The sequence below is a fragment of the Leucopleurus acutus genome, assembly GCF_964270905.1.
Source record: "Leucopleurus acutus genome assembly, chromosome: 4".
Classification (NCBI taxonomy): Eukaryota; Metazoa; Chordata; class Mammalia; order Artiodactyla; family Delphinidae; genus Leucopleurus; species Leucopleurus acutus.
In genome coordinates, this window is record NC_139146.1 from 127709533 (window position 1) to 127736771 (window position 27239).

Genomic DNA, 27239 nt, shown 5'->3' on the forward strand with positions numbered 1-27239 from the left:
ACATTTGAATTTTATATGTTGGGATTTTATTTTTTGAAGTCGCATTATGCGCGTTTTTAAAAGTAAAATAGTTAAAGAAATCTTTCATTAATGATGTAACTATAGTGGAGAGTATTTAGAATCTAGGAACTAAATGTTAGCAATCTTCATTTAAATATTCTTTATTACCACAAGATGCCTTTGCGAATAATCATGAAAGGCTTTTAAAAAGTGTTAAAATTAGATCTCATTGACCTAGTAATAAACTATACCAAAGAATACTTTCAGTTTATTTCCAGGAACCAGTGTAAGAAATGGAAAAATAGATAATGAAAATGACTAAAAATGATTGGACTTTTAAATTCATAAGTCTTCCCACTGATTTTGTATAATCAAATACCGTTAAGTTAAACAACTCATTTATGGTTGATTTAAAATTATATGGTTGAAAAGGAGGTTGAAAATAAATAGGTTGAAATGTCTGGGGTTTTTTCCTTTATTTTTTAGCATTGCAAAAATGTAATATATGCCAGATATAGTCTAAATAAATAATCTGATTAAACATGTTTTAAATAAGTAGAATCTGAAATTAATTTCGTATAAAGCACAACATTTATATGATAATTTACATTCCTGTGTTATAATTCATTTTTTCTGAGTTCACATATTTGTTACAGCATGATATAGTTCCTTTTAAAATCATTAATAGATGAGAGATATGGTTTGGACCTATCTTTGTTAATTGGGGCAGAAAAGAATGGGTTAAATTTCCTGATTGGATCATATTTGACTCAAACATTAATGATTGTGATTTCTTTTTCTTCTTGAATAGGATATTCTATTTTATTTTTAGATTTTCTTGACCCTTAGGGACCAAAATATTTCATAAGGGAGAAACTGGAAGTCACAGTGATCTTCTGTTTACTCTGAAACTATTAAATCAGGGGTTTTTCAGGTCCTTCAAATAACAGTTTTCCAAAGGCTCAGTGCCCTACTTCTAGACCATTTACTTAGCATATTGAAAATTAAATATTCAGGTAGCTTCCACAGCAAAAATTCAAAAGCAGTGAATGGAAACCTGGAGGCAGGGTACCATAGAGATGGCTAACTGCTGCTTCCCTTTAGTCTTTGGATCTGTAATGCCCAAGTAGGCCTTAATGATATGCAACAGAGGTTGTAAAGGATTTTCCTGAAATTTTTAGATTTCAGTACTCATATGTGTTTACTACTGTGCTCTTATGCAAATGTTATCAAATTATACCATATACAGTAACATGTTGACACAATAAACATTTATTGATCATCTATATCTTTAATACTAACAACAGATAATATAAGAGAACTATCCAGTTATCATTTCCCAAAAGGTCTTCTTTCAGAACTAGTTTCTTGAGAGGCTTAGTGCACAGTGGTCCTAGTTAAATAAGTTTAGAAAGTGATACACAGTATGTTGTCCCCAGCACTACCAGCATATCACAACATCTATTAGCATATTAAAGCTTCAATATGTCTTGCTGTAATAAAAAGAACAACCTGTTCTTCCTCCCCCCTGCCCAATTTCTTGCCGTATAATCCTTCCTTTAAAAAAAAAAAATCTGTAAATCAGTATCTATTATATCAATGGAATATGTTTTAGGAAGTCTTGATACAGTATAAGAGACATTTTATATCTTTGATTAAGAAATTATTTGACTATTTGGTGTTGTGTATTTTGAGTTATGCAGGTGAACATGTGTATGTAAAGAATGTTTGCTTAAAAAGAGTGGATTCGTATAGCTGTCTACTTATTTTTTTTTTAAGTTAAAATTCATTGTTTGAGAAATAGTCATTGTCCAAATAAGTTGTTTTTCTTTATTTAAAAAAATTCTAAAATAATTTTAGGATGACAATCTAATGGATGTCCTACAGCTGCTTGTTGCATTAATGTCAGAACATCCTAATTCTATGATACCTGCTTTTGACCAAAGGAATGGGTTACGGTAAGAATTTAACATTTCAAGAATTTTAATATATTTAATAGAAGAGATCAGTTTGGAAATGACAGATTCTTAGATATGAAAATTATTACTGGATCTTATAAAATGATTTAAGATACAAGAGCTTTTTATTTCATGTCTTATGTTTTTTGAAAAAATCTTTAAATATAGAGGCTGTGTTACTACTATTTAGTATGTGAGGACAGATCAGGCAAATCATTCCAGTATTTTGTATGGTTAGTGCTGTTATACTGCTATTGTAAGGTCAAATTCTTCAGCAGACTTATCTTTAGGTCCTAAAACAAAAATATTCAATTGTGATCCAAGAGAAGATCTCTATCTTCCCTTTAAAACATAACCTCTTCCAACCCCAATCCCAAATCATCATTGTATTAGTCCTCTCGGGCTGCCTTAACAAAATACCCTAGAGCAGGTGGCTTAAACACCAGAAATTTGTTTTCCCATAGTCCTGGAGACTGTAAGCCCAAGATCAAGGTGCCAGCAGGGTTGGTGTCTGGTGAGGGCTTTCCCTTTGGGTTGTACACAGCCACCTTCTTGTTGTGTGTTCACATGATTTTGTGTGTGTGTGCACGAACAGAAAGAGAGAGAGAGAGCAAGCTCTTTATTTTTTTGATAAGGATGCTGATCCTGTCGAATCAGGGACCCGCCCTTATGACCTCATTCAATCTTAATTAATTTCTTATAGGCCCCATCTCCAAATACAGCCACTGCGGGGCTTAGGGCTTTAACATGTGAATTGAGGAGCACACATTCAGTCTGCAACAATCATCATAACAAAAGAAGATACTTTTGTTTTAAATCTTTCGTTTAATGAGAAAGTTTTGGGGCTACAAAAGTTTAACAGCTACTTTGCTGGATGATCAGCTACAGTAACTAATTTACTGATTTAGTTATAATAAATTTCCCATATCAATCCTCTATTACAAAGTTTTTATTTGTTACCTTTCAGTACTCATTCTCTGTAAGATAGAAGATGACTTTATACATTATACCTAAGGAGTATATTTTCAGAGATTCGCAGAGAAACAGAACCAAAAGGGTGTGGGTGTGTGTGTGTATGCCTGAGAGAGAGGGAGGGAGAGAGAGAGAGAGAGAGAGAGGGAGGGACGGAGGGAGGGATATTGAGATTTATGTTAAGGAATTGGCTGATGTGATTGTGGAAGCCTCCAAAATTTGCAGGCTGGCAGGTGGAGACCCAGATAAGAGTTGATGTTGCAGTTTGAGTCCAAAGGCAGTCTGCTGACAGTATTCCCTCTTCCTCTAGGGAGGTCCTTTCTTTTTTTCTATTAAAGCCTTCAACTGTTAGGATGAGGCACCCACATTATGAAGGGTAATTTGTTATATTCAGAGTCTGCTGATTTAAGTGCCAGAGTAAGTGCTGACCTCATAGAATGATTTGGGAAATATTCCCTACTCTTTAATTTTCTTGAAGAGTTTGTATAGAATTATTATTATTTATTCTTTAAGTGTTTGCTGAAAGTTACCAGTGAAGTTAGCTAGGAGTGGAATTTTCTTTGTAGGGATGTTTTTAGCTACAAATTCAATTTTCTTAATAGATATAGGGCTGTTTAGATTATCTGTTTATTCTTTGATAAGTATTGGTAAGTTTCTATCTATCAAGGAATTGTCTGTTTCATGTAAACTGTCAAATTTATTGATATAAAGTGGTTCCTTTATTTTCATTTAAATATCTGAGAAGCCTGTAGTGATTTTACCTCTCTCATTTCTGACACTAATACTTTTTCTTCTTTCTTTTTTCCAAATCAATCTGGCTAGAGGTTAATCAAATTTATTCATTGTCACTGTTTTGAGATCTTTCTTCTTTTTGAATATAGGTATTTAGTGCTTTAAATTTCTTCCTAAGCACTTTCAGTTTAATGTCATTTTTATTCAGTTCGAAATACTTTTTTCTTTTCATTTCTTGTTTTATCCATGTGTTATTTAGAAGTATATTCCAGAGATCTTTTTAAGTTTGAATTTTATTTTTTTTTTAAATCATTAATCCCTGGGCTTCCTATGCTAACTTGGCCATGGGATTCTTTTCTTTTTTAAAAAAATATTTATTTATTTATTTGGCTGCATATGATCTTAGTTGCGGCATGCAAACTCTTAGTTGTGGCATGTGGGATCTAATTCCCTGACAGAGGATCGAACCCTAGCCCTGTGCATTGGGAGCATGGAGTCTTAGCCACTGGACCACCAGGGAAGTCCCTGTTTGAATTTTAATTTAATTTCATTTTGGTCTATGAGGATCTTTGTATGACTTGAATCCTTTAAAATTTATTGAGACTTGCTTTATGGTCCAGCATATGGTATATCTGGGTAAATGTTCCATGCATACCAGAAAAGTACATGTATTTTGATGTTGTTTTGTTGGATGGAGTGTTCTATAAATGTCAAGTAGGCTAAGTTGGTTGATACCGTTTTTCAAATCTTCTGTGCCATTACTGCTTCTTTGTCTACTTGTTCTGTCATTTATTTAGATATGATTATTGAAATCTCTGACTATAAATATGCTTTTTTCTCTTTTTCTTTCTTTGTATTTTTATCATTTTTTGCTTCAGATATTTTAACTCAGATATTAAGTTTATCTATATTGAGGATTTTTATGCCTTGTTGGGGAATTAATGCTTTTATAATTATGTTTTTTCCTTTTTTTCCACCTGGAAATGTTTCTTGATCTGAAATCTACTTAGTTTGATATTTATATGGCTAATCCAGCTTTCTTTTGCTCTGTGTTTGCATAGTATATCTTTTTTTCCATTTTAATTTATCTATATCTTTATAGTTAATTGAATTTCTTATGTACACAGTATGATGGATAATTTTGTGTCAACTGGCTGGGCCGTAGTTCCTTGATATTTGGTCAGACATTATCCTGGATATTTTTGTGAAATCATTTTTTGAATATGGTCAACATTTAAGTTGGCAGACCTTGAGTAAAGCAGGTTACCATCTATAATGTGGGTGGGCCTATCAAATCAGTTGAAGGTATTAATAAAATAAAAAGGAATTCTACCAACACAATGCCTTTGGACTTGGGTTATGTTTTCCTCAATCTCCAGAGCACTTGTCTATCCTGCAGATTTTGGACTTAGCCTCCACAGTTGTGTGAGCCAGTTTTTTAAAATAAATATCTGTCTCTCTCTGTATATATACACAACCTGTTGGTTCTCCTTCTATAGAAAACAATGACTAATACACACAGTGTAGTTGGATGTTTTATTTTTTAAAATGTACTCTGAGGCACTTAGTCTTTTCAATGTGTTTTGACTATTTACTTTTAATGTAATTATTGATTATAGCTTTATTTTCATCTAGTGTTTTATTATTTATTTGTCTCAGTATAATTTTTCCTTTGTTTTTCCTTTGCTTTGTATTTAAATTCTTTTAGAATTCTTTGAAAATTAATTTCTATTAGGTTTTGGATCTATCTCTTTGTGTAAATTTTTATTGGCTGCTTTAGAGATTTCACAGTATACCTAGAGTTAATATTCTGTGTCTTCAAATAAAATATGGAACCACTGCAAGTATATTGATACCTTTAAGCTCCACCATTGTTCCATTTTGTATCTAATGTATCATAAGCCTCTCTAGACAATGTTGTAATTTTTAATTTCACTTGTAATATGTAGTTTAAAGAATTTAAGAGGAGAAAAAACTTATGTTTATTCAGATATCTGTAATTCTTTTACTCTTAATTCGTGAAGGAAGCATTTCTTGTTGAGTAGTTTTGCTGGAAACATGATTTCTTAGTTTTTCTTCTGAAAATGCTTTTATTTGGCGTTTGCCCAAGGATATTTTTGCTGCATGTAGAATTCTCTGTTTCTAGTTTTTGTTCTTTCAGTACTTTAAACTATTTTCCCGCTGTCTGTTGGCCTCCATGATTTCGAAGAAGAAACCTATGATAAATCAAATCTTTCTCTGCTAAATATAATGTATTAGATTTTTATATTTGCTTTCAGGACACGTTCTTTCGTTCTTCCCCAACCGTACTCCCTGAAATTTCATTTTCTTTTTTTTTTTATCACCAAGTCTGAGGAGTTTTATGCTCTTATTTTAAAATATTTTTTTGTTTCAGGTGTATCTTTCTCTTTCATTTTGGATTTCTAGTGGCTTGAATATTAGAGGTCTTAATGCACATCTCCCTCAGCTTCTTTTTAGTTTATTTCAATCATTTTTGTCTCTGTTCTTCAGATTTGATACTTTCTATTGATATAGAAATTTGACATGTATGATAAACTTGATCTTCAAGTTTATAAACTTTTTCTTCATTTTTTCTATTTTGATGTTGAGCCCATCTCATGAATATTTCAGCTCTTGTACATTTCAGTTGTATAATTTCAATACAGTTAATTTTTATACTTTCTTTTGATGAGAACTTTGTTTTCTGATCCACTTAGACTGTGTTTACTTTTACCTTCTGGAGCATAGTTATAATAGCTTTAAAAATCTTTGTGGGATAATTGCAAGAATTGCCTATCCCATCAGCATCTGTTCATTGTGTTTTCCCATGAGAAATTGTCACATTTTCTTTGTTCTTTGTACATTAAGTGTTTTTTAATCTATCATAGATGTTGTGTTATCTTTTTTTTAAAATCAACTCTGGGACTTGTTATGATCTGTTAACAAATGTTGATTTGTTTTGTTTTGGTTTATTTTGGCAAGAAGGGTCCGACTGCAAGTTCTGCCTGTCCTTTGTGGATGGTGGTTCTGACGGCACTTCATTTTTAAAACCTCTCTTGTCTTGCTTTGGGTTTTTCTTGTACATGCACTACTCAGGGATTAGGCTGAGAACTGGGTGATAATTCAGGTCTTCTTTCAATTTAGAATATTAAATTATTATTCTGGTCTGAGTCTGCCCCATACATTGCATCTCTTGGGTCAGTTTAGGGCTTTTGCAGGTTTTTACACAGATTTTGATGATCCTTCTCTCCCGTTTGCTCCTATTCATGACTCTCTCTAGCCTATAAGGACCCATTTTCTTAGTTCCTCTAACCAGAAGGACAGTTTTTCTCAGAATATTAGCTACCTGAACTTCTGACAGAAACGAACTCTGAGACAGGGACCCACTTATGGGTCATATTTACAAAAGAAAATTGAAAATTGAGACTCTTACCTCTGAAATGGGTAATCTGCAAGTATTAACTCCCCTACCCCAATGCACCTAGTTTTGTTTAGTCTTTGGAGTACTTTGGAGGTTGCTTTTTGTGTTTTTTCTATAGTTGTGGTTCTAACACACAAAATAGAAAGGCTGTATTATCCTTACTCCATCTTGGTTAGTCAAGGTATCTATTAAGTTCTTTGGCCTATTTTTTTAAAAAATCCAGTTGTTTGTTTTCTTATTGTTGAGTTTTAGAGTTCTTTGCATATTTTGGATAACAGTGCTTTATCAGATGTTTCCCTTGCAAGTATTTTCTCTTAGTCTATGCCTTGTCTTCTAATTCTCTTGATACAGTCATTTGCAGAGCAGTTTTTAATTTTAATGAAGTCCAGCTAATCATTTATTTTTATTGTGGATCATGTCTTTGGTGTTGTAAGTAAAAAGACATCACCATACCCAAGGTCATCTAGGTTTTCTCTGTTGTTTCTAGGAGTTTTATGGTTTTGCGTTTTACATTGAGGTCCATTTTGAGTTAATTTTTTAAAAAATTTAATTTTATTTATTTTTTTATACAGCAGGTTCTTATTAGTCATCCATTTTGTATCCATCAGTGTATCCATGTCAATCCCAATCTCCCAATTCAGCACATCACCACCCCCACCCCCTGCAGCTTTCCCCCCTTGGTGTCCATACGTTTGTTCTCTACATCTGTGTCTCAGTTTCTGCCCTGCAAACTGGTTCATCTGTACCCTTTTTCTAGGTTCCACATATATGCGTTAATATACGATATCTGTTTTTCTTTTTCTGACTTACTTCACTCTGTATGACAGTCTCTAGATCCATCCATGTTTGAGTTAATTTTTATGAAGGGTGTAAAGTCTGTGTCTATATTCATTTGTTGGATGTGGATGTCCTGTTGTTTCAGCATCATTTGTTGAAAAGAATATCTTTGTTAATTGTCTTGCTTGTGCTCCTCTTTTGTCAAAGACTGGTTGACTAGATTTATGTGGGTCTATTTCTAGGCTCTCTGTTGATCTATTTGTGTATTCTTTTACCAGTACCACACTATCTTGATTACTGTAGCTTTACAGTAAGTCTTGAAGTCAGGTAGCATCAGTAGCACTAATATTCTGTAGGGATAGCCCTGCTTTCATTTCTGATATTAGTAAATTACATCCTTTCTCTTTTTCCTTAGCTTGGATAGAAGCTTACTGATTTTATTGATCTTTTTGAAGAAGCAGCTTTTGGTTTTGTTGATTTTTCTCTATTGATTTTTTATTTTCTATTTTATTGATTTCTACTCTAATACTTATTATTTTTCTCCTGCTTACTTTGAATTGAATTTTCTCTTCCAGGTGTCCTAGAGTGAAAACTTATGTTATTGATTTCAGATCTTTCTTCTTTTCTAATATATGCATTCAGTGCTATAAATTTTCCTGTAAACACTGCTTTTGCAACATCCCAGAGATTTTTATAAGTAGTGCTTTCATTTTCATTTTGTTGAAAATACTTTTAATTTTTTGAGATTTCTTCTTTGACCCACATGCTATTTAGAGATATGTTGTTTAATCTCCAAGTATTTTGGGGGTTTTTCAGTTATCTTTCTGTTACTGATTTCTAATTTAATTCCATTATGGTCTGAGAGCAAACTTTATATAATTTCCAGTCTTTATATTTGTTGATTATGTGTGTTTTATGGCCCTGGATGTGGTCTACTTGGTGAATGTTCCATGTGAGCTGGAGAAAAATGTGTATCCTACTATTGTAGAATGAAGTAGTCTATAGATGTCAGTTATATCCTGTTGATTGATGGTATTTTTAAGGTTAACTATGTCCTTACTGATTTTCTGCCTGCTGGATCTGTCCATTTTTGAGAAAGGGGTTTTGCAATCTCCAACTATGATAATAGATTCATCTGTTTCTCCTTGCAGTTCTGTCAGTTTTTGCCACACAGTTTTAGGCTCTATAGTTAGGTGCATACATGTTAAGGATTGTTACGTCATATTGGAGAATTGACCCCTTTATCATGATGTAATGCCCTTCTTTATCCCTGATAACTTTCCTTACTTTGAAGTCTTCTCTTTCTGAAATTAATGTAGCTGCTCTTGCTTTTTGATTAGTGTTAAATTAACATGGTATATTTTTATCCATTCATTTACTTTTTATCTATATGTGTCTATATTTAAAGTGGGTTTCTTGAAGACAACATGTAGTTGATAAACAAGTTTTTAAATGTCAGAAATGTATATTAAATTCACCCATATCTTACTTGAAGTTAGGTTTAAAATTATGTGACTATATGAAAAAATATACACGAGTATATCTTAGGTATTTACTTTCGAAATATATACTCATAGTAATTTGTTTTTAATTTTTATTTATTCAGAGTTATCTATAAACTTATGGCATCAACAAGTGAAGGAATCAGAGTACAAGCTCTCAAGGCAATGGGCTATTTTTTAAAACACCTGGCCCCAAAGTGAGTATGCATGAAATCTAAAATGGACTGTTGTATATTACATATTTATTTTATAAATCTTGGGAATAGTATTTACGTTCTGTGGTTCCCCTTGTCTATCTTTTATTTATTTTTATTCATAAAATGCTATATAAATTTAATCCCATTTCTACACGTTAAAAATGAATTAGGGAGCAGGAGTATATTGTTTATGTTTTTATTTAAATTTTCCTTTTTTGTTGTTTATTGTAAGAATACATTTGTATAAGTTGAATTCTAGGTAAATCTAGGTAGGGACTTCATTTCAGGTGGCTTGATCATTATTTGCTTTTTACTATAAAGCTAACATAGTAACCTGGTTATTTGTCACATACTGTGTTCTGCTGTATGTGTAACTAAAAACTGAAACTCCCATGTTTCCTTTTGTCTTAGCTGAATACAGATATTCATGTCCTACCTATTGTTCCTTATACCAGAAATGGACACCACCAAATTTGTCCAAAATGAACAATTCTGGTGGTAGAAAAGTATTGGTAAACTTGTAATCTTTATTTTGAATCCAGCTGGCTGACTGTAAATAAAGTTTCATTGGAACACAGCCACAATCATTTATTTGCTTATTATCTATGGCTGTTTATACATTATAACAGCAGTGTTGATTTGTTACTACAGAGAACATATGGTCCACAAAACCTAAAATATATAATATCCGGTCATTTGCAGAAAACATTTGATAAACCCAGGGGTAGAATTAAGTTTGTGATCCTTCAGTTTCTAAAGTTTTGCTTGGAAGTTTAATTTAGTATTGATATATTTATCTTTACAGTATTCGTTTAAAAATTCTCTTGCATGTCTTCTACCTTTTCTTCCACATTGTTTTTCTACTTTACTTCGTCGGCTTTAGATTATTATTTAAGGTAGAGCTTAGCTCATGGCTAATGGAGAGAAGCAGCTAGTTAATAAATAATTGTTTTGAAGATTTTGGTGACAGTTTTTGCTGTGCTGTGGCATAGCCAGTCGTTTTTTTTTAAAACTTTAATTGTGCCTATGTATTTGTAGTTTGTATTTCTCTATTAAAGATTTTGTGGCCTTATAAGTTCTAGGTCTAAGAAAATTGGGGCATTATTGAGTTGGAATTTGTTAATAATGTGAAAAACATTTTTGTGTCTCCTTCATCAGCATGCATACTAAATAGTGAATAATAAAACTCTGCATTTGATTTTCTTTTTTCTATGTAATTGCAGAAGAAAAGCTGAAGTCATGCTTGGACATGGATTGTTTTCATTGCTAGCTGAAAGACTCATGCTTCAGACAAATTTAATCACAATGACCACATATAATGTCCTATTTGAGGTAGGAATGTAGTTAGAATTTAATCTTCCTAATTTCTTATGAAAATACCTGTATAATTGAGTTGGTAGTGTCTAGATGAAATAAGATCATTTAGGTTTGATGTACGATTTTGAAACTAGCTATATAAAGGAAATGTGGCTGCATCTTAATAAATCTATTATTCGGTGAATTTCTAAACAGTGTGGACATCTCTATTTAAGTATTTTCTCCATTGTATTGGCTGTTTGATGTCTCTCTTTTTTTTAAAAAATATTTATTTATTTATTTTTGGCCGCGTTGGGTCTTTGTTGCTGCATGTGGGCTGTCTCTAGTTGCAGCGAGCAGGGCCTACTCTTTGTTGCGGTGCGCAGGCTTCTCATTGCAGTGGCTTCTCTTGTTGCAGAGCATGGGGTCTAGGTGTGTGGGCTTCAGTAGTTGTGGCACGCGGCCTCAGTAGTTGTGGCTCACGGGCTCTAGAGTGCAGACTCAGTAGTTGTGATGCATGGGCTTAGTTGCACCTCAGCATGTGGGATCTTCCCAGCCCAGGGCTTGAACCCATGTCCCCTGCATTGGCAGGCAGATTCTTAAGCACTGTGCCACCAGGGAAGTCCCGATGTCTCATTTTATAATCAAGTAAAAGTAGAGTTACAATATTGAAATTATTTATTCCATATAATGCAAGAGATATTTAGCATGACAATACTGGACTGTATACTTAATGTTGTTTAGTGTTGTACTTAAAGTTCATAAATAGTGATGGTAATACAGTGATTATGCTAATACAATCTATTGTTTCATTTCTGTAGATTCTTATAGAACAGATTTGTACTCAGGTGATACATAAACAGCATCCAGATCCTGATTCTTCAGTTAAGATACAAAATCCTCGTATGTATTTAACATACTTTTATTTTTTTGATATTTGCTTTTTGTTTTTCCACCTTTATTGTAATATAATTGACATAGAACATTGTGTACTTTTAAGATGTACAGTCTAATAACTTGATATATGTATATGTTGTGAAGTGATTACCACAGTAAGGTTAGTTAACACATCCATCACTTCACACAGTTATTTTTTTTGTGTTACATGTAGTGAAAACTTTTAAGATCGACTCCCTTAGCAACTTTCAGATACATAATACGGTATAGTTAACTGTGGTCACCAGGTTATACATTACATACACAGAGCTTATTCACCTTATAACTGGAAGTTTGTACTCTTTGAGCACCGTCTCCCATTTCTCCCACTGCCTTCCTTTTTATACTTTTATAAGTAGATTTTGCTACTAAAAAGGAAAATCACTGAAGAACCTGAAGTTGGTATTGTTGAAAACACATTGTTCAAATAATATTTCATTATAGGCATTAATATAATACTAGTTTTATTTGTGTTTGATGTTGAATATAACTTCACATTGACTTTAGGTTATGTGGAAATGTTTATATAGAGGTTTTGAAGAATTATATGCATAAGATCTTGGGTTTTTAATATATGTTCAGATTTTTGGTAAAGTTTTGATTGCACTATTTAGTGATGTCAGGCTAAGTTACATGGACCATGGAGGTAGCTTTCATCTTAAATTACTGTCAAGTTAAGAATACCAAGTTTGGAATTGAAAAATTTCCATCTTCTTTATTGTTTATGCACTTAGTCTTGGTTACCAGTCTTTTCTTTGATATTTAGAGTTCTTAAACACTTATAAAACGTGTACATTTCTCATCTTTTTAAGATTATTGATATTAAAATAACTGTAGAGTTTCAAAATTTAATTACTTTTTGTGTGGTGAGTTATGGTCATGTTTGTGGTACTCTATTTCAGTACTAATTTTAAAAACACATGTCACATGGTTAATTTTTCTCAGCCTTTAGGGAGATGTGGTGTCATTATGTTAGAGAGTAAAAAAGGAAAATACCTTTATTTTATTATTTTTAAAATATTTATTTATTTATTTGGCGGCAACCGAGTCTTAGTTGCGGCACACGGAATCTTCATTGCGGCGTGTGGAATATTTTAGTTGACATGTGGCATCTTTAGTTGCGGCATGCAACATCTTTTAGTTGTGGCATGCAGGATCTAGTTCCCTGATCAGGGATTGAACCCAGGCCCCCTGCACTGGCAGTGCAGAGTCTTAACTGCTGGACCACCAGGGAAGTCCCGAAAATACCTTGATTTTATATATATAATATAAAATGTATTTTATGTAGCTATGGAAAAATGACTTACTAAAGTAAGAATTTTAAAATATATTATCTATGTAATATACTGGCAGAAAAGATAGGCAGTGTAATGTGGTGTTTAAAAACATAGGACGTCTAGCTTTTCAATCTTGTCTACATGTCTTAATAGTTATGTGATTTTTGGGTAAATTAATTAATTTAGGTGTTCCTTAGTTTTCTTGTCTCTAAAATGGGGATAATAATAGTATCAACCTATCATTGTATAAGGATTAAATGTATTAATACCTGTGTTTTCTTAAATATTTTGTCTCACAATAGTATATCCTCAAAATTAGTGGCTATTATCGTCATCATTATTATGATTATCATCATTGTAATCATTGTGCAGGTAGAGAAAATTTGAATTTGTCATTTGAAGAGTTCAGAAATTGCTCCTAAAATATCATTAAATTTATGATAAAAGTACCTTCATATCTGATATTTTGAACTTGTTGCTTCAGAATCACCAAAAACCTTGGCAAAGTGCTGGTTTAGAAATCCTCAATTTTTAATTGGGTAAAACTTTGACATATTATTTAATTTTAAATTCAGGGTTATAGCTGTTTTTGTTTCTTTAAAGTTCCGTATCTCAGTATTAAAAGAATTTCTTAAAGTTAGTACTAGAAATTTATACAGCATTATATTTAAGACCATTACGGTAGCAGTTTTATTTGTTTGGGGTGTTAAATAGGTTTTAATTTCCTTTTGATATTTTTGTATCTAATTTTAGATTTAGAATTATGGAAGGAAATCTTGATAGCTTTTAAAATTCACAATGATAAAGGAAAGAGTATGTGCATAGTATAGATTTTGTTGAAGAAGCTGAGAATTTATTCTCTTTTTTCTGAGGTTTTGATTATATACAGATATTTTTAAGGTCAGTTTTACTAACTGGCAGAGATAAGGGAGAGGTGTCTGCAATTTTACCATCATTTAATTGTTTACAATTTAATTTCATTTATTATAACCTTTTAAAATTTAGCTTTACACATTCTAATGACAAAATTAAAAAATCCCTTTCTTGTTCATGGATGTTTTCTATGTATTGTCAGTCTTGGCTGCAGGTGATTTTTTTTTTTATAACACAGAAGAGGATGTTTTCAGTAGACATTTATGTCAGGGAAATGAAAGAAATTGAAATATACTGATGATATTACATTATGAATTTTTTGTAATGTTTTGTTTTTTTACTAGTTTATGAATTGTCTTACAGAGATACTAAAAGTAATTGCAACCCTACTTCGAAATTCTCCCCAGTGCCCAGAGAGCATGGAAGTTCGCAGAGCCTTTCTTTCTGACATGATTAAACTTTTTAATAACAGCAGAGAAAATAGAAGGTAAGCAGGATCAGAAAGCATTTATTTGCAATATTCAAGTCTAGCTTTGAATAATCCCATTTTTTCTAAGAAAAATTGCTTTAAATACCATGAAATGAATTTTCTATATGCTTTTTTCATTAAGGTATACAAGTAATGTACCAAACAGTTAATTGAGCTTTCAATACCACACTGTTTAATTGTTTTCGATGCATAATAAAGGTGGTTGTTTTGTTTTAAACTTTTACATTTTTAGAATTCTTTCAGGTGATTTATTTTTTTAAGTAATTCCAAGTCCTCTTACAATTTTCAGGAGCTTGCTACAGTGTTCTGTGTGGCAAGAGTGGATGCTTTCTCTCTGCTATTTTAATCCTAAGAATTCAGATGAGCAAAAGATAACAGAAATGGTATATGCCATATTCCGAATCCTACTTTACCATGCAATCAAATATGAGTGGGGTGGCTGGCGTGTGTGGGTAGACACTTTATCAATCACACATTCAAAGGTAAGTTTTTTAAAATGAAAGTGTATTTTAGCATTTTAAATGTCTGTAATTTTGAGTTTTATTCTTCAACAAAATTTTATATACTTAAAATCAAGGAAAAAAGGCAGATTATTCTCTGGAAGTGCAGTGAAGTGAACAACTAAAAAAGGGAATAACTAAAAAGAAATATAAAATATTTCCAACTTCTTCTCTATCAAAATAGTTTTGTTCCAAATGTCATTTTCATGCGTGCTTAAGTTGATAAAGTGAAACCTTATAACACAGCATGAAGGAATTTATATTTTCTAGTAGCCATTTTCAAGATATGGTTCTCTGAAATTTGTAGTATTTTGAAGCTTTTTGAACACAAGGTGGCGCACAATATTCAGAGATGAGAAGTTATTTTAGTAGTATAAGGTGGTTGACTAAACAGAAAAAGCTCTGGCTAATTTTGCCTTTGCTCATGTTGCAATCAGTTAAAGAACTGGTTTAGAAGAATCACTAATCTCTCTCTTTTTTTAAACTTAAGCCAGTGTTAGTTATTTATGTATAGCTTTTGTTTAAAAATATTAATGAAATGTCCTAGACATACAAAAAAGTATAAGGAATAATGTACCTACCAGTGTCTATGGAATTGGGTTCCCTATCCCAATTGCTTTGTCTACCATTTTCAACCCCTCTCTCTTCTTCCACTCACCTGAATTTGGTGTTTTCATTATTTCTATGTCTTATTTATGTTTTAACTATAGAAACACACAGACACACAGACAACACACTAAAGAATTTTATTTTTCATGTGTATACTTAATATGAATGGTATTGTATTAAATGCATTTTCCTGCAACTTTCTATTTTTACTTATCATTGTTTGAGATTCATCCATATTGACCAATGTAGTTGGTCAATTTTCTCAATTGTATGTATTCCATGGTATGACTTTATCTGCTTACCAGTTGATGAGCATTTTTGATGTGTTTTGTATATATTGGGAAGTTTCTCTCTATTTATGTTCCTGGAAGTGGAATTGATGATTTGTAGGGTGCAGATGTTAAACATTACAAGGTAATGCAATTCCTTTTCCAAAGTGGTATATCAGTTTACATTCTTGCCAGCAATGTATAAATTCTCATGGCTTCATATCACCTTATCACTTGTTATGGCTAGAGTTTAAAAAATTTTGCAAATTTGATGAATTTTAAATGCTGTGTTTCCATAATACTAATTTTCATTTTTTTGTTGTTTTGTGGGAGTTCTTCATGTATTCTTGGTCTTAATCCTTTGCTACCTATATTGTTTATGAATGTCTTCTGTCAATTGTTTCTTGTCTGTTTAGGTTTGGAGTTTTATGTTTGTGTCTTCTGAGGAAATTTTACATTTTCAAATAATGTAGTAAAATTTATTAGTTTCTATTATGGTTTATGGTTTTTATATCTTGTTTAAGAACTCTTTTTATATATACACAGAAGGAATATAGTTAACAAATAAATATTAATTATAAATTGACTAGAAGGATAAAGAACAGAATTGATAAATTTGGTATATCTTTAAATGTTTTATTGACTATCATAGTTATTACTCTGGAATATTTTGCCATTCTATTGGAATATATTGTCATTTCCTAAATATATGTTTTTGGGTGTTTGAATAACTTTTAGCTATTTGTAAGTACGTAAGAGTTATTCATTCTTCTTCCTCCTTCTTCAGTGAGAGGAAGGTGTGTTATTATCATAAGGATTTACAAAGATATCTTAGATTGGAAGGTATTACCCTACAGATTTATGTTTGAGAATAATCCAGTGCTAAATGAGGCAAAGATGTGATTTTCTAAAATGGCTTTGTTTTAGTCACTGCATTTTTAAGCTGACCAGTTTTAAGCTGACCCCCTAAGGCAGGGTTCAGCCAAGCATGGCCTGAGGGCCAAATCTGGCCTGGCCTGTTTCTGTAAATAAATTTTTATTGAAATACAGCCACCTGTATTTATTTATGTATTTTCTAAGACTGCTTTCATGTTAAAAGCATTGAGTATTTGTGACAGAGACTCTTTGGCTCCCAAGCCTAAAATATTTACTATTTGGCACTTTACAGAAATGCTTTGCCACCTCTTGTCTAACTTACTTTAGTTTGTGCTGATGCCCAGCTATTCTGGTTTCGGTTGTAGTGGGCTACTGCAGTCTGGACTGATTTTCTGCTAGTATTATTTTTTCCCTTTACAAGAGGTAATGAGAAAAATGGTTGAGTTTTGGTTTCACATAATTTGGATTGGACTTCAGGTATATCTGGGAGAATTCTCAGTTAGGGAAGTGCCCATATAAATTAGATTTAAAAAATTTTCTACATATTCTATGTTAATTCAGCACTTTTGTGTACACTCCAGTTTGTCGTGTCCTTAGGAAGAATGGCTAAAGGAATGTAACCTTTAGAGCAGTAATTCTTGAAGTACAGCCTGAAGACCTTGGGAGCCCAGGAGACCATTTCAGGGAGTGGTGAGGTCCTCCTTTTCCAGCTACGTATCTAGTTAGAGGATGGATTTTTTTCATGTACTGCAACCAAAACAATATAATACAACAGATTGAATACAAAAACATATATTAGAATGTAGCCATCTTCTATTAAACCAGAATTGAAAGAGATTTGCAAAAATATGAAATAATAGCGTTCTTCTCATTATTATTATTATTGTTTTGAAAAAGTCATTTTTCAAAAAATATCTTATTTATATTAACATATACTGGGTTTATTGCTTTTTTGAAATGAATTAATATTTGTAGAATTTCGTAGTTTTAATTTCTAATATGGTAGCTAGTAATAGACATACCCCATATAAGTAAAGATTTTCGGGAGGTACCAGTACTTTGGATCCTGAGACTAAAATGCTTGAGAACTGAAATGATAGGCTATTTAGGTCCAATAGCCTAGTCTCGTCCACAAAACAAAAGAGTCAGACTTGGAGAAATCTCAGGCACCTTTGAGCTATTGAGCATTTATGGCTAAATATTATATCCAGTCACCAGTCTATTTGTGTAAGTAATGAAGAGAACGTGGGCTTTGGAGACAGGATTGTCCTGGGTTTGAATTCTGATTTATAGTCATTTTTAGTTGTGTAAACTCAGGGAAGTTTCTAAACTTTTCTTAACCATCGATGTCTAATCTAAAAATGGTAAATGTGGTAATATATGTGTATATCTGAAGTTAGGAGTTAATGAGTGAAATCACAGGAAATAGAATTAAACGACTATTTTCCTTTGTTATAGTTCTGTCATTCCTCCTGTTAATTCTTTTGTTCTCATCTTACTGCCAGCATACTAGTTAAGGCCCTAGTCACTTCATGTTTGGTATAAATACAGCTTTTAAAATGAAGAATTAATTACATCCAAAATAATTTGCATGGCATATATGCTATGAAGTGTTATAAAGGAAACTGTGTGACTACCCAGCTTAAAAAAGGTTCTCCCTTTCTAATAACTACCCTCCTCAACCCAAATCTAATCACCATTTTAATTAGTGTTTATTATTCCCTTCTTGAAAAAGTTAAAAGAATGTATTCCTAAATAATATAATCTCTCATTTTACCTGTTTCTGTATTTTATGAAAGGGACGTCGTACTGTGTGAGCTCTTTGTTACTTATTTTTTCTCATCAAACCTTTTGTCTCTAAGATTCTTTCTTATTGTTACATATAGCTTTGCTTCATTCATTTTCACTGCTATGAATAATTCAGGTGCTCAAAGGCAAAGGTTTTAATACCCCCCTTCTCTCTCCTTCTCCCCTAACCTCTTTCCCCCCACTTCCTCACTCCCTCTCTTCCCCCTACTTTCTTCCTCTTCCCAATATCCAACGAATCACCACCCAACCCCCTGCATTGGCACTGACTGTGGGTACCTGGTGCAGTCTGTGCTACCCTCTATCACTGCCTAGCTAGCTTGCTCCCTCTTTGCTTATTTCTCTGTTTCTTCTTTTAGCCACCATCTCCTTCTTTCCCATCCCTCTCCTTCTCTTTCTTTGTTTTTCCCTCCAGTGTTCCTTCACCCTTTCTGTACCCCCTATCTTCTCTCTCCCCACCCCTCCCCAACCTCTTCTTTTTCTCTGTTTATATTTGTTTTGTCTCTGCTCCCTTCCCCCCTCTCCCCTGTCTGTTGGTCAGACCCTCCATGGGCTCTCTCACTCGTTTTCAGTCACTCTGTGTCTAGGTCTTACTCCAGTGGCCCACCTCTTTTCTTCCCCTTTCTACCTTTATGTTTCCTCTTTTTGTTCTTAACACTCCTCCCTTTTGTTTTTCCTGTCTTCTTCTAGTTGAGTACCTTCAGGTTTACTACGAAAGATAGAAAGATGAATCCGGAACAGATCTTATCCTGAAAGAAGTTACCTTCTAATATGGGAGATAATACATGTACTGAAAGACAGGGCAGGAAGGAATACGTGTCCTAGAAGAGAGATTCACAGTGAAAGGAGAGGGCCTTTGAGAGGTTTGTAGAATGGATGTCATTTGACTACAACCTTGAAGGGTAATAAATAAGATTTGGGTACGTAGAGACTGGGGTGATGAGAATCACTGGTGGAGGAATTGGCATAAGCAGAGGTGCATAGATGATTTCCCTGAGGGAAAAGCATGTGGAATTGTTTGGTTTGCTTGGGGGTGTGTAAAGTACATGAAGAAGAGCAGTAATGTGTCATATAGGAAATGTAGACTAGTATTTATTTAAGCAAGTATGATCCTGTAATAACTCTCATATTATATTCTTGGTCAAAAGTGGCTGTTAATTGTAAGCTCTCAGCAGGGATGAAGGGTTTTATACTTCGTCATATCTCCCGTAACGGGGCATAGTGCTGAGTGCTTGGCAGTTGCATGTTAAATATTTGTTTCAGGAAGGAGGAGGAAGGACTACGCCATCATTGTTTGGGGCTCTTTGGTTCCACTGTCATGTGGCACCATGCCACCCTGTGTGTGCCTTAGTGCCTCAGTCTTCTCTTATCCACGACCCAGGAAATAGCTGTAGCAGCTGTCTTTAAATTACTTATGTCAGAATCTATGTCTGTGTCTATCTGAGTCTATGTCAGAATCACACACAGTATGTTTTAGGGATCATCTCATCAGAGGAACTTGGGATGCACATCTTCTAGTTTCTTGGACCCCACCTGAGAATCTTAATCTGAATCTCGTGGTATGTTCCTAGAAATCTGCATTTTAAAATAAGTCTTTCTTATGTACTCTAAATTTTGAGGGCCCCTCAGATTGTACAGGGAATTATTTTGACTAACTTTTATAAAATTATCCCCTTCCCACTTTCACACTAAGATGCTAATAATAATATACTCTTTAGAAAGCATAATGAAGATAGAAGAAGTCTATGTAAATTAAATATGGACCCCAGTTACGACCCCTTAATACATTTTTTATCATAAAGGAAAATGTATTTTTTCTTTCTGGGAGCATATTTTAAGGCACAGAAAATGTTAAAGGAAGAAATATAAATTACTTTTCTTATGAAGTATCTGAAATCAGTATTTTTTAGACTCAAATTTATACACAAGAAACCCAAAACAGGCTTTAAGTTTTCTGTGTGAATTTATATATATATAAAATTAGTTCATATTTTTCTTTACTCCAGTGACTTAGGGCTTTAAACAGATCTTAAAACCTTTGCAAGGAAAATAGTTACTTTACGGAGAGGCTTCTTTTGCCTACTTTGAACCAAGAACCAGTCTTTGGCTCAAGTTTTAGGATTACAGTTATAAAATGGAGTAAACAGTGATTAAGTTCATGTAGAGTATTTTGTCTGAGTAAAACTACACCTGTCCCTTTTTGCTGTTAAAGTATACTTTAAAGAATAAGTGCTGAAGCTTTACTTTATGAGGGGGAAAAGAAAAACTTAAAGTTACAAGTTGCTTCTTGTGATTTTCACCTTTAATTTTAATGTTTCATAAATGTCTTTCAGTTTTATTTCTCTTTTATGAATTTTCTTCATTGATTAAAAAGCTTTTTTCTCTTTAATGAAGTTTATATAAAGTAATTAATTTGAATGTAACTATGTTAATTTTTTTTGAATTTTAATATCTTGATATTTTTTTTTAAAGTAAAATGGAAAATTTATACTCTAAAGCTCTTCAAATCAATATTTAATAAAGTTTAGGATGGAGCTGAAGTGATTAAGTAGGTGAACAATTTGTAGCATGCTGATAAAAGTTCTGCTGAAATTATTGGAACCAAATTTTTTTCTCTGAAGATATTAATTCTAAAGGTTTACAAATATTTCAATGCATATAATACTGAAATAATGTATATTTTTTCCTGTTTGCAGTCATTTAAAATCTTAGTATCACAGATTTATAACATGGTTCTTCATAAAGAACTGGTGTGTAAAAAACTAACATTGCAGAATTGGATAGCTTTTGCAGAGTTACATCAGGATACATGTAGCTGCTATAAAAAGCCAAAGAAACTCAATTGCAATTTTATTGTCCAGTTTGATAGATATCCTGCCACCTTTGTAGCAGGGAAGCTGTTTGTCACTGTATCCCTCTCCTCCAACAGCTGAACTAGGTTTTATAAGCAGTAATGGGCTCTTCTAGTGTAACTGTACTTTGTGTGTTTTCTAGGTTTTTATTATTCCTCTTTTTCTTTACCTTTTTTTAATGCTTCAAATTGAACATTATCTTGAGTAATTAAATAATACTGTTTTCACTTGGTACGCTAAAATGCTTCTACTCTTTAATTGAAATTTAGATTAAGGCATTTAATATATTCTGAATTGTAAGAACTGTCCAAAAACATTTTTTTCTAAACAGATAAAACTAAAACTGTGTTTTGTCTAGGCGGCCTATATTGCCAAGGTAGAATCAATCTATGACTTAAAATAATCAACAAGTAAAAGTTTTTTTCACTTGACTTAAAGATATGATATGACTTAGATTTTTCTCCCCAGATGATAAATTTGGGGTAAAGTATTTAGTTATCTTGGATTATTTAAATTATCTTTAGATTTATTTGCTGTTAACAGTCTGATGAAATGGCTTAAACATAAATGTCAGTCATTTTATATAAGAAGAAAGTACAGTTTAGGTTGGGTAAAAAGCATGTGGAAATCAGTTTTGTTAGAATTCACTAAGTGGTTTCTTAAAAGTATTTTTAAAAATCACAAGGTATAAACTGGCAAATATAAACATGCATGTATTTGTATGTGTGAGTTTATGGTGTCTATGTAATAAAATTAAAAGCTACGTATTCTTGTAAGAAATTTCAAGAGTTATAAAATTTTCATATTTCATGGATTGTCAGTATTTTATACTTAATTGCTAAAGTATTCGTTGGCTTCAAATTTTTTAAACAAGTAGTATTTATTGTTTTTTTATTTGTACAATTATATGTGCTCATTGTAGGAAATGTGGAACCTACTGCAAATGTATACGCACAAAATCAAGAAATCACCTCTTATCCAATCACCTGTGCATGACTTAATATTTTGGTGCAAGACTTTACAGTCTTCTGTATATAAATATACACATACATATAATTATTTTCTTATAAAACTATAATACGTTATTTTACAGTACTCTTTCAATTAATGATACACTTCTTAGATGAATTTAATGGCTGCATATTATTAGGTATATGTATATTGCATAATATTATGGGAGAAGTAAAGTTAAGAACAAAAGCTGCAGCTTTGATGTAACCTCTGAATGCTATCAGACCACATGTAGTTCTAGGAAGGAATGATTGAATAAATGATTCAAGTTTACTTTTCATATTCTGGCATTCTCCAAAATTTTATTGGAAAAATTGGTGGAGGTGATATTTTAAAAATCTATTGAGTTGTATTATAGTGTATTGCATATGCACTATAGTTTAATTTTCCCTTGTTTTTGAGCAGTGATGAGCCTGCGCCTATATAACTGTCTCTTATTTTGTACGATAAATTCCTAAGGTTCGATTAGGAGTCTGCACATGTTTTTAAAAGTTTTAGTAGGTATTGCTAAGTTGCTATCTAAAAACTTGTGTATGAATTTATATTCTAGCTTTGCACAAGAGTACCTGTCTGGATTGTTCTTAAGAAAATAAAATTGGTCAAGATTAATCTTTGTAAAAACGAAAAGATTAGTAAGTTAGTAGCTGTGTGATACTATTTTATGTCGCTGTGCTTCCTATCTTCATGCATATAAAATGAGGGTTATGCTACCTGTCTTTTTAGGGTTGCTCTGAAGATTGTCTCAATATATGCCAGATGCTTAAAATAGTGTACACTAAGCATTCTGTGTATCTCAGCTGTTGTGCAAGTATTTAAAAACATATCTGGTATTGCCCATCAAAATGAGCTTAACTTAGTATTTATTACGTGTATATTTTTAGGCATGTTGTGGAATAGGGAACAATTATTGATTAGATGGAAGTTTTCATACTTTAAAGAAGTTGGAGGGAAGAATATTTCTTTAAGTAAATTTCTTTTAAATTAATTCTAGAATGTTTCCATGTGTTAGTATGATTTATAGAGATTAAGAGAATACTAAGTTGGTTGGAAGGCTTTCTTTAAATTGCATCCTCACTTGGTGTTAATAAGGAAGTGTTGTTCAAAAATCATTTTATGAAAGAGGAAAGTTTGTTTTTATATTTACTAGCATTGCTTACTAAAAGGGGTGAGCTTCAGACCAAAAGTTGCAACTTTGATGTAACATCTGAATATCAGACCACTTAAAATTCTAGGAAGAAATAATTGAGTGAATTAATTTGCTTTTCATATTCTGGATTTCTCTAAAACTCTGTTCAGAAAAATTAGTGGAGGTAATTTTTAAAAAATACATTGAAATTAATTTAAAATGTAGTTGAAGAGAACCAGAGTCAGACAATAGTTAAATTAGTAAAATTAGATTTTATTCAGGAACTCTTGTAATAGGGGAAAAAAAGACCTGAGTGTAGAGATTGGCTTAATTCTGAATACAGCAAGGAGAAATGGGGATTTTATAGCCACGGAACAAGGTAGGAATGGGGGGAAGGGCTTCAGTAGATGGAAATTTAATAAGAGGAAACATGTAGGGTGGGGGAGATTCTGGTTAACCGGACTTTAACAGGACTCTTGCTGAAGACAGGCCAGGCTGATTAGATATCACCTGGGAGAGGGTGAGGAATGAGGAACTGATCAGATGTCAGTGTGAACAGATATTGAGGATGGGGGATTCTCTCTAAACTGACCTAGGATTCTTGCTGAAACTCAGAGCTGTAGGTCTGACGAGGACAGAGGGCCCAGGTGAGATGAGGATTCAGAGCAACCTTACTAAAATTTGGTTCCGGAGAGAGTGTTTGTCAATGTAAACAAAAATACAATTGTATTACTTTTAAATTTGTTTTTTTCCCTTCCTTGGCAGTTTGTATATAGGTATGTCCCATTTTTTGTTTTTCATTATTTTTTTTTGTAGTGGGTTTATTTTAAGCTACATATAAGTGGAATAGTAGGATTTACAAGTCAAATTCATTAGAAAATAACTTTGTAATTTGTCTGTGTTAAATCACAGAGTTGCCTTCTAAAAAGAATTTTTATTTATTTATTTATTTGGCTGCGTTGCCTTTTAAGCAGTGAATAAATAAAGCTTGCCCTTACCTGTATGATAAAATTTTGATTCCTTCTCATGGTTCCCAAAGCCTTTAGTAGTCTGTTACCTCCTTGCCATTGACACTGCTTACACTATTTTTATTGCTCGTCAATCCTAGAAATGCTTTAATGTTACTGCTTTACCAAATAACTTCAGTGTCTTAAATGAACCATGTTCTTTCACCATCCATTCTTACACATACCTTCTTAAATTCCTTCTGCATGGCATCTCCCCTTGCTCTTAATCCTTTTGTTTCCTCCATATGAGTAATCATTAATGAAGACCAAACTTAAATGTCAGCATCTTCTCGGTACTTCCATTTATTTCTAGGTACAATTAAGTAATTTCTGTATACTGCCAGTAGTATCTTGTATATATCTCTAAATTACACTTTCAATTACTTGAAAAGGTCTTTAAAACATTCCCAAAGGGCACACAAAAGGCATGAACAAATGGAAAAACATACTTCCTAGAATAGGAAGACTCAACATCATAAAGTTATAATAAATAAACATTTCTTTAGGTTATTTTATAAAGTTAATGAAATCCCAGGAAAATACTAATTAATCATTTTTCTTTTGGTGGAGAAAAAACAGAGTAAACTAATTATTAAGGAAACGTAAGACAAAATAAACAAGTAAAAACATCCAGGAAGACTGTAAAGAACAGTGAGGGGGACTAACTCTACTGAATACTAAAATACATTACCAAATGTCAGTAATTTAAAAAATGTAGTATTGACACATGAAGAGATAGGCTGACCAGGGGAGTAGAAGAGAAAGTCCAGAAATATACAAAGTTCCATATAAGACTTTAGTACATTATAAAGGGAAAACTTGAAGTAGTCCATAAATATTGTTGGGATAATAGAAGATTCATCTAGGGGGAAAAAAAAGTTGGAGTACGAAGAAATTTAACCTATGGATCAATTAAATGGGCTGTGATGGGGGTGGAGGGAGAAACAAAAGTACTTGAAGAAAACACAGATAATTCTTCTGTAACCTTGGAGTGTGTAAGAATTTTCCAAGTATAATTTAGAATCTAGAACCATTAAAGAGAAAAAAAAGACTATTTTTTTTTTACTATATTAAAACATATAAAATCCTTTGTGACCAAAAACCAAACAATACCATAAGCAAAAGTCAAAAGGCAAATGACAAATTTGGGAAAACTGTTTAGGACCAGAGCAAAGATAACATTCCTAATATATAAAGTGCTCCTAGAAATAGATACGAAAAGACAAACTAATAGAAAAATGAATGAAAACCATGATTAAACAACCCATAGAAAACTAAGTAAAAAGTAATTTAGATTTAGGAAAAGACACTTCGTAAGGGACTGTAAATTAAAACTATCCTGAGATAGTTCACTAAGATATATTAAGTGACAAAAGAAACTGTGGAACAGTGTGTATAGTGGATATTAGTGAGTTAAAAAAGTGGGAAAGTGAGAATTTGTATTTGTATGTATATGCACAAAAATACTCTGGAATGATACATAAGAAATTAATAACTGATTACCTGATTGTTGGGGAATTGTACAGGTGAGGACCAGTGGTGGGAGGGAGACTTTTACACTATATACTGTTTTATATTTAAATCATGTGAATTGTAGGACTTTCCTGGTGGCGCAGTGGTTAAGAATCCACCTGCCAATGCAGGAGACACGGGTTCGAGCCCTGGTCTGGGAAGATCCCACCTGCCGCAGAGCAACTAAACCCGTGCACCACAACTACCGAGCCTGCAGCTCTAGAGCCTGCGAGCCACAACTACTGAGCCTGTGTGCCACAACTAGTGGGCCTGTGTGTCTAGAGCCTGTGCTCTGCAGCAGGAGAAGCCACCACAAGGAGAAGTCAGCACACTGCGTTGACAAAGAGTAGTCCCCGCTCACTGCAACTAGAGAAAGCCCACACACAGCAACGAAGACCCAACGCAGCCAAAAATAAATAAATAAACAAATGAAAAAAAATCATGTGAATTGTAGAGGAGAAAAACTTTTCCTTGACTGTCTTAAGGTCCCTGGCAGGACATGAAAATTAAACTAACAAAGAGAGATTATTAGGAGAAAAGCATGTGCATTTATTTAATATGTTTTACGTGAAATGGGAGTCTTCATAAGGAAGTGAAGACCCAAAGAAACGGTTAAGCCTGAGCATTCTTGTACTAGGTTTGGTGAAGGGTGGAAAGTCGTGGAAAAGTGTGGAAGGACAAAGGGTATGAACTAAGAGTAGTAAACTGGGGGAAAATCATCAAGGCCTGTTTATTCCGATTCCTCTCGGCGTACTTCTGTCTTTGAGATAAGGGTGCTCTTTTCCTCTGGGCTATAGGCACCTCTCACATAAGAAGCTTCAAGGAGAAGGGGGAGATGAGAGAGACCTTGTAGAACCTGGTGTTTCTATGATTTGCTTCGGGGAGGATGAAAAGGTCAGAGAGTCTTTTCTATACCTACTGTTTCTCAAATTCCTTCATCTTAAAATAGTGTGCCAATGTGTCATATTTTGGGGTAATGTGTTCTGAATGCAAAGTATACTACTTATTCAAAAAATGTTTTTGAGCTTATTACATGATGAGTGTATAGCGCTTATTACATATGTGACTTGTTTTCCTCACAGGATTGTTTCTCTTTGTCCTTTGTTATCGAATGTATAATGTTGTCTTCATAACTAATTATTTTAGGCAGTTTTCTTAGGATAACCTAGGCTATATGCTTAATATCCCTCCAGTCAGGTTGTATTAGGGTAGCACTTAAGTGCTTAGGTTTGACCAGAAC

At 33.0% G+C, this 27239-nt stretch overlaps 1 protein-coding gene across 4 annotated transcripts in view; it reads left to right on the forward strand.

Moving 5' to 3' along the window:
• Window positions 1-27239, forward strand: part of LRBA (LPS responsive beige-like anchor protein) — a 743236-nt gene that overhangs the window by 135089 nt on the left and 580908 nt on the right. For all 4 annotated transcript variants that reach the window (XR_014326184.1, XM_082838660.1, XM_082838661.1 and 1 more), the window contains 6 exons: window positions 1861-1958; window positions 9467-9559; window positions 10783-10891; window positions 11677-11758; window positions 14305-14428; window positions 14721-14913. Coding sequence is in view for 3 of the 4 variants with exons in the window: in XM_082838660.1 (XP_082694786.1) it covers window positions 1861-1958; window positions 9467-9559; window positions 10783-10891; window positions 11677-11758; window positions 14305-14428; window positions 14721-14913 (699 nt within the window). In the remaining variant the exon portion in view is untranslated. The remainder of the gene's footprint in view (window positions 1-1860; window positions 1959-9466; window positions 9560-10782; window positions 10892-11676; window positions 11759-14304; window positions 14429-14720; window positions 14914-27239) is intronic.